At 41.0% G+C, this 8,458-nt stretch overlaps 1 protein-coding gene across 2 annotated transcripts in view; it reads right to left on the bottom strand.

The window, feature by feature from the left end:
- The window catches only part of esyt2a (extended synaptotagmin-like protein 2a), an 86,982-nt gene that overhangs the window by 2,213 nt on the left and 76,311 nt on the right, over window positions 1–8,458 (bottom strand). Inside the window, exons 15-23 of one of the 2 annotated variants that reach the window (XM_030074976.1) lie at window positions 8,144–8,206; window positions 6,157–6,231; window positions 5,087–5,173; window positions 4,774–4,923; window positions 3,332–3,783; window positions 1,712–1,810; window positions 1,304–1,435; window positions 1,032–1,137; window positions 87–136 (exon numbers count right to left, since the gene is read on the bottom strand). In XM_030074976.1, coding sequence (XP_029930836.1) covers window positions 87–136; window positions 1,032–1,137; window positions 1,304–1,435; window positions 1,712–1,810; window positions 3,332–3,783; window positions 4,774–4,923; window positions 5,087–5,173; window positions 6,157–6,231; window positions 8,144–8,206 — 1,214 coding nt within the window. The remainder of the gene's footprint in view (window positions 1–86; window positions 137–1,031; window positions 1,138–1,303; window positions 1,436–1,711; window positions 1,811–3,331; window positions 3,784–4,773; window positions 4,924–5,086; window positions 5,174–6,156; window positions 6,232–8,143; window positions 8,207–8,458) is intronic. The other variant, XM_030074977.1, reaches the window with a different exon arrangement.

Below are 8,458 nucleotides of genomic sequence, written 5' to 3'. Positions count from 1 at the left end.
TTTTATTTACTAATTGCAAGAATCACAAAAGTCACATGGAGTGAGCAGGACGGGGGTCAAATGTGCAGCGGTGAGGAGAGACTGACCACTGTGTCCAGCCCTTGGCGATGTCCTCGTAGGTCAGATCCACCAGCACCTGAAGGCACAAGCACAAACAACACAAACAATCACTAAATCTGACAGAAAACACTGAATACGCTTAGCTGAGTGAAACATATAAATAAATAAAATAAAATAAAGAAGCAAAATAAAATAAAATAAAAAATAAAATGAAAAAATAATTTTAAAAAATTAAATTAAAGTAACTAAATTAAAATAAAGAAGTACAATAAAATAAAATAAAATAAAATAAAAAATGAAAAAATAATTAAACAAACAAAATTAAATTAAATTTAAGTAACTAAATTAAAATAAAGAAGTAATATAAAATATAATACAAAATAAAATGAAAAAAATAATGCAATGAAATTACATTAAAGTAAGTAAGTAAGTTAGTGAATAGATAAACAAACAAATAAATAAATAAATAACTTCAAGACAACCTTTGAAACAAAGTATTTTCATATTTTCTTATATTCAGACTACTTCCCTGAGGCTTATAAAATCAAAAAATAAATTAAATTAAATTAAATTAAATTGAATTAAGTAACTAAGTAAGTCAATAAACAACAACTTTCTCACATCCAGACTACTTCTACGAAGGTATTTTTAGTCGACGTTTGTTAATGCATTGGCAGATAATGTAGTTTATTTCAATAAATATATTTTGATTCACATCTTTACGACAAAAATCATCACAAAAAAAAGAAAAAGAAAAACAGAAATAAACTTTTATTTAAGAGACGGGTTTTCCTGTGTTCAAGCAGACATCAACAAACAGGTTTGATTATTACCATAATTTATCAAAACCAGCAAAATCTATCTGCCAATGCAGTGAGACACCTCAAATCATCTGGACACAAACAAACAAACAAACAAACAAACAAACAAACAAAAGACAGAAGAGGAAAGACAAGAGATGAGGTGCGTACCTTTCCCAGCAGGCCTTTGTGTTTGGAGAGCAGACCTCCTCCGTTCTTCACCGCCACATCCAGAGTTCTCCTGTGGAGCTCCACCAGGGAAACACTGAACTCAAATCTGAGAGGAGGGGAGGAGGAGGAGGAGGAGAAGGAGAAGGAGAAGGAGGAGGAAGAACAGAACAGAACGTGACTCTTCCGGCTCTTGTGTTGTGCTGCCTCATCCTAAAGTCTGCGCACTGCTCTGATACAAGCTGGAATTAAAACGTGAAAACGGCGTTACTCACATCTGGTCGTAAACAGGGTTGAGGGTTTTCTTATGCGTGTGAGTTTTCCTCCTGCCTGACCGGCGTTTGTCGGGGAGCAGGTAGAGGCGGACGTAGGGATCGGACCCGTGGTCGGTGAACGCGATCAGGTTTCTGAGGACGAAAAGAAAACAGTTTTAGCAGAGAATAACGAGGCTCAGGCTTTAACTTTCCACCTGGCATTTTTTAACTCAGCCAAAGAAAGATTTCCTCTCTGTGTTGCTGTTCAAGTGGAGAGTGTCAGCCTTATTCTTTTAAAAATGTATGAATGAAAAATATGGGAAATGTGAGTTATGTCAAGAGTTATTTGTGTATGAATTTGAAATATGCATTGCAGCACATTAAAAAAAAAAGTTTTGTAATGAACTTTTCTTTCATCTCGGTCGTTACCTGCAGGCGTGCACCACGACGATGAGCTTGTTCCTCTGGGAGCTGTGCCTGACCGTCAGCTGGATCTCACCCAGAGGGAAATGACTGGGCCCTGAGCCACTGAGGGAGGGAGGGGGAGGGAGAGGGAGAGAGAGAGAGAGAGAGAGAGAGAGAGAGAGAGAGAGAGAGAGAGAGAGAGAGAGAGAGAGAGAGTTCAGATTCAGATCATCCTCAGATCTTCATAAAACTCTGAGCCTGAGTGAAAACAAGTTGCTTTCATGAAGACAGTCACAAGTTTGTCTCTGTCTCCTTTCATCTTTTGTTCAGTTTTTCAATTCAATATTCAGGCTTTCAGTCAAACTGCACAGCTTCAAGGTTCAACATTCACATCTCCAAACAGAATTTCTATTAAAAGTCTCCTAAAATCTTCTCTTCTAAGTAAATTGACTGCATTTCCATGTAAGATTATAGCATGTACGCAAGTATAAACGGGAATATTTTGGGGATGCACTATAATACTGAAACGTCATTGTATTGGTTGATATCGGCTTTAAATTGAAATATCGGCAGGCTAACACAGTCAGAGTGGCCGTGGCTGTGAGTGTCTCAGGCAGAGCATCATCCTAGTTCGTTTAAGTCACATGAATATTACAGTTTTGACTGAAATAAAACGTTATATAAAAATAAATATGACACGTTAAAATAACCTAAGTTGAAGTATCTTTTTCTTTTTTATGCGCGGTGAATGTGTACATTTTGAAAAGCACTGTATTTCCTTCACAATAAGAGCAGGCATGATAAAATGAGATAAAATGATTTTCTCTGCAATCAGGTGGAAAAATTATGTGCAAATATTGGTATCGGCAATCAGCCAAAAGAGTTATCAGCATATCAGCGAATATCGACAAAAAAAAAAAAAAAAAAAAACAATAATCGTGCATCCCTACAATATTTGGCATAATTTCGCAAAAATCTGGACACAAATCCTGAAAATGTGTTTGAGAGCCATAAAACTTGATTCTCTAATTCACGTGTCAAACTTAAGATCTGCAGGCCAGATCCGACCCGCTGCACAGTTACATCTGGCCAGGAAGATGATTTTTAATTTACTTTTAATACTGGCTGTTCCATAATGCCATATTGATGTTTGACTTTTGACATAATTTGGCATGTTTAGACCAAATCACAGGGTTAACATGAAAATATCTGCATGCCAGTGATGTGCATGTTTGAGTAAAAACATGTTTGACTGCAGATTTCTCTTTAGCAAAACATCAGTTATCTGTGCCAGCAAAAAGGAAAGATGCAGTGTTTCTGTTCATGTCTTTTTCCTCTCTAATCAGTTTGGTTGTAGATATCCTTATTTTGTTTTATAAAATAATATTTCTGGGGAGTAAGGTTTCATGTAAAGTTCATATTTGTGCATGAATCATTTCTGCACAGGACATGTTCTGATCCAAAGAATCATCACTTTGGGTCAAAAGTGTTCAGTAAATACATGTTTGGCCCTGGAGCTGGTTGTGATTTTTTAACACGGCCTCTTTGGGGACCGAGTTTGACAGACAGACACAACAAAAATCAATAACTGGATGGATTAACTGCTAAACAGATGAAAAAAAAAATCCCCTCGTTCTCTCGTACTTCTGCAGCTGCCGGAGTCTCTGCTGCAGCTCCTGCGCGGCGTACGGGTTGGAGATGTCCGAGGCGATGCTGGGCGTCGGCTCCTTGCCGCCGATTCCTGCCAGGTACTGCTGGGAGCCTGAGATGGCCAGGTTGGAGGTGCTCCTCCCGGCGTCCGCCAGGCCTCCTCCTCCACCTCCTCCTCCTGCCCCTCCTCTGCCCTGCCCGCCGTCCAGTCCTCCCAGGGATCTGGCCGGCTCCTCGGGCTCGCCCCGGTGCCGGTTCAGCAGGTCCTGCGCCGACACCGAGGCGGAGCGCGGGATGTCGGGGGCCGAGGCCGGAGGCTGGGGGGAGTCGGAGGAGACGGAGGGCCGCGGCGTCGGGCTCGGGTTGGACGTGCTGGCCTTGCGGACCTGCACGGTGGAGGGGGTGGAGTCTGAGGACGAGGAGGCGCTCTTGTCCAGACACAAAACCTGGAGGGACGCAGACACAGAGGAACGTGACATGGCTGATCTTTTTATCACAGAGAAAGACCAAATCACTGTCAGCCGGTGTCATTTTAAATTTTAGAACTGAGATTTTTCCACTTTAAAATGTGCCTGCATGACTTTTCTTGGAGCAAAATTGATCTAGTATGACCTAGTATTGTCATATTTCAAAAATCAGTAGTGTAAATATTAACGATACCGTCCTCATGGAATCAGAGTGAGAGAATCAAACAAAATATCCGTCTCATACGGTGCTAAGTGGCTCAGTCAAAGCACAAAGCAGCGGCGTATCAGGTTGACTCGTGTGGTATCAGGTGCACACACAGTGATAAGACTGTGTATTCAGCTCCTCATATTTTATTGATGCAATATCCCACAATAAATGAATATATAAACTAAAGAAAAATAAAAGCCACAGCTGACATTCCACCCACCGGCTACCTTTACAGAGGCACTGACGAGGGCATCTGACAATTTTTTGGAACCCAAATCGCTGCTTCTTATAGTTATAATTGTTATAAAAGCCTGGCTGTTTGGTGGTGATCCAGTTTCAAAAAGTTTAAATCGCCGTTCTCTTGCCTCCTTTAGTTTAACATCAGAAATTACACATGAAAAGTCATAATCATAGAGTCCGAGTGCCTCTTTGCTCCGGACGAATATGAGAAAATTCACTTTTCTAAGAGTTTAGGGTCAACAGCTGCTTTGAGAGATTCGGGGTCTTGTTCCAGGACATTTCTGCAGATCTGAAGCTCGGTCCTGAACTTTGAAGACATTCTCCTTTCATATCATCCAAGACTTCAGTTAATAATTTACCAGCATACAGAACGTAAAAGAAAAAAAAACAAACAGACACTTTGGTGCTGTGATTGCAGATGTGAGCTCTACACTGAACGGCGGTGAAAAAGTGCCATTATGGCGTCATCAATTAAGTCGGTGGGTTTGTCCGGGTCGTGAGGAATGAATCGCGTCTCGTACCCGGAGCGCCATCTTCATCTTGAGGGTGCAGCTCGGTCCCGAGTTCTTGAGGGGGAAGCGCTCGTTCATGGTCATGTCCTGGGCCTCCAGCAGGCGACTCAGCGGCAGCGTCAGCGTCCCCAGCGAGCATTCGTGCTTCTCATCCTTCACCTGAGAACAAAAAAACATCCAAATATACTTGACAGAGGAGCGCTACAAAACATCCTTACACCTGATAATCCTCTCCTTAGAGCAGACGAGACAGCAATCACACTGACACACAAATCAATCGAGCCGATTAAATGTGAATTTTCCCGACAGAACTTGTTCCTACCTCGACCTCCAGCTCTTGGCTTTTGGGGTTGTGGATGAGGAAGGTGAAGGCCTCCTCCCACACCGGCTCGTTGGTCTTGTATCTCGTCTGGTGGAGGGACAAGATGTGGAGAGGTCAAAGGTAAGACGCTAAAGATGCAGTGACATTGGAGAGATTTTTTTTTTCCAGCAAACGAGTCACAATAAGTCTTGGATAATAAGAAGGTGGTGGTTTTTGTCAGAGGAAGTTGACAAAACTCACATCCCGTACTCTTTTACCTGATATCAAGACTGAACTGTCAACTCTTTACCCGCCATTTCCATCTTTAATTTGACTTTGCCTCCATTCTAGCTGATTTCCATGGGGGAGGAGGCTTTGTTTTTCCCAACCAATCATAGAAACAAATATACCTTCAGGGATCTAATGTCATTTTGAGTCGACACTGATGCGTAACCGTGCCAACATGCTGGTTTTGTTGAGGTTTTGAGAGTGGAGCGGAGCGAAGAAAAGCTTATGAAGTCCTGTGATATTGATATGACATGCCGTCTACGTAAAATAAATTTGTTAATGAAAGGGGTATTTCATCATTAGCTAATCTGTTATCTGGCTCTCAGTGTCTCAGCCTGATTACTTCGACAGCGTGCTGATTGGCTCGATTTCTCGGATTTTCAATTAAAAAAAAGTCACAGTTGAACTGAGCAACAGGAGACCTGCAGACTCCCAGGAAACTTTTTAAAGCGAATGTGTGACTCACAGGTCTGGTTTTCTGGTTACTGGACTCAAGATTTAAATTCCCAGTTTCATAATAATCTCATAAGGATTAAAAGACTGATTAAAGGCGGGTTGGCTGGCCTGCCAAAGCGGCTGTAGGCGTAGTAGTTTCAGTAAAAATCTGCCATGTTTTAGAGGGTAGTGACCGACTTTAGAGGATGAATTTTTTCTCTTTTTTAGCTGAATTTTCTCAATCGAAGTGAAGACTGTCCTCAAAAGGGACACACTCTGTCCACTGGTTTTTAAAGAGACAGGAGGATTTCATCCACAAGCCGGGAAAAAAAAAAAAAAGATAAAGGCTGAATTTGTTTTGTTCTTACCTTACTCTCGAAGGATTTGTGCCCCACTCTGAACTGGACGAACGGACTGGGATCGCTGCTCACTTTTTTACCAGACTGCAGAAGAAGAAGAGCAGGTTCAGCAGGCGAGACAGAGTTTACAGGTAACAATGCGCAACAGATCCATACAACCATTTCTGATTATTTTTTCTGTGTTTATTTAAAAACGTGGCTCCAACTTGCTTTTAAATCCCATTAAAATTACGAGTTAACCTGAAAACATTATTTCCTTCACTGGTTTAGAGGATGTAATTACCTGTGCTTTTCTGATATAGGGAAAAAAAATCATGCAGTTTTTTTTTATAAAATGGAAATGTGGTGTTCTACTTTGTACAATTTGAGAGTTTAAGCCCTGACTCGTGTGCCGTCTTTTTCAGGTGCAGTCATTTGATGAGGGACGCCAGGTTAATGGAAAGCATACCATTAGCCAGTATAAGAGCTCCTCATAATGGCTCAGCACCTTTAAAGCTGTATTATACTCTTAAAATTTTGACATTAAAAAAAAAAAAATAATAAAATACATGTAATTACTATTCTTTCTGAAATACAGGGGTATTTTGTGCATGCAATTTATCTTTATCATCAGACCCGCTGCCACAGTGCTAATCACATTTAGCCCCTGATGGCAAAATGTGTCTCTTTTCGGGGAAAAGATTAAAGGAGAAAGACCTCTGAGGGAAAGAGTTCATGTAAATTAGGTACAAATCTCCACAGCCCCAAACCAATAAGACTGAAAAACACCAGATTAGAGGGAAAGATCATTTAAAAGATTAAGAATCGAGAGTCTTCGTGCAAACGTACCTCAGACAACAATGTTGTTATTTACAACACATTGTTAGGCACGGAGCGTAGTTTTAGTCGACAAACACAATTAGTAGAGTTTGTGAGTTGGTTAATGATTTCCACAACGCCAGCCAGTAATTGGATTCGAGCGCGGAGCCATTTTTTATTCTGCGCACGGCGCTCCCCGGCGGCACCGGCGTCTAATGAGGTTTCACTCCGTCTGCATGTAATTTGAGGAGTTTCGCTCCAAAATGAGATGTGCACTAAAACAAAATCATTTCTGACATAGAAATAAAATTCACCGGGAACAAAAAAGTAATTACCTACATGATTACCTACACCGCTGACCGTCTACTTTTCTCTTTTCTGAGTGAGCGAGAGATGAAAAAGTCACTTCTCTAAAAATGGATGTACTTTATTTTGAAAACAAACTCCTCAGGTGTATTTTGTGTTTCTGATCACCGCCATATTAATTTGACTCTTCTGTTGTGATTTCTCAGAATCTGCATTGGCTCTCTGTTGCCTCTTCCTTTAAACATCTGTACGGATAAAATGTAGAACTAATTATTATTTTCATTGCCAATTAATCTATTTTTTTTTTTTTTTGATGAATCGATGGATCATTTAATGTATGAAATGTCAAAAATAACAGCAAACATTCATTGGAAACTAGCAGGGCTTATAGTGATGCTTGAGTCTGACCAGCAGCCAAAAAAAATCCACAAATTATTAATTTTATAATAATGTGAAAAGAGAAAAGTAAGAAAATCCTAACTTTAAGTGATGTTAATGAGGCTGAAATGAGCAAATGTTTGGCATTTTGACTTGAATGTTTATCAAAACGGTAATGACTAAATGATCAATCGACTGATCTTTCAGTGGTAATAAATTTAGAAATGTATCTCGTCCTGACCTTTATGTCCTTAGAACCTAAATTATCTGTTTCAAAAATGCATTACAGTCAATGAGAATGGGCATATGTGCATTTATTTTTTGCAGATATGCTGTTTGTGTGTACATAAACAGTGACGTCAGAAACAGCTGAGCGCTAAATTACCTTTGCGGGTTCGGCTCTGAGGTCGTGTCTGACTAGTGTGTGTGTGTGTGAGAGTGTGTGTGTGTGTGTGTTCCCGCTGTGCCTCCTCTAGCTCGGTGTTAATGTCGTGCTTCGTCACCGTGCCGTTACCTTGATGGCCTTACTGACTGAGGCCTTCTTCAGCCCCTGCTGGTTGAACTCTAACGGATTGCGCTTTGATTTTCCCCCAGGGACAAGGCAGGAGAGAGCAAATATAGACACACACACACACACACCCATACCCACACACACACACACCCATACCCACACACACACACACCGGCAGGTTATTAGGGATAGGGAGGGACATGCAGAGAGGAAGAGGAGGAAGAGGAGGAAGATGAGGAGGAGAGAGTGAAAACAACCACACCACACAGTGAGAAACAGACAGACAGGTGAGACAACAGACAGGTGGTCACATGGTTA

Source organism: Myripristis murdjan, chromosome 17 (assembly GCF_902150065.1).
Source record: "Myripristis murdjan chromosome 17, fMyrMur1.1, whole genome shotgun sequence".
In the NCBI taxonomy this organism is placed as follows: domain Eukaryota; kingdom Metazoa; phylum Chordata; class Actinopteri; order Holocentriformes; family Holocentridae; genus Myripristis; species Myripristis murdjan.
Note: the sequence above shows the minus strand (reverse complement) of the source record. Positions and strands in the feature narration are given on the sequence as shown.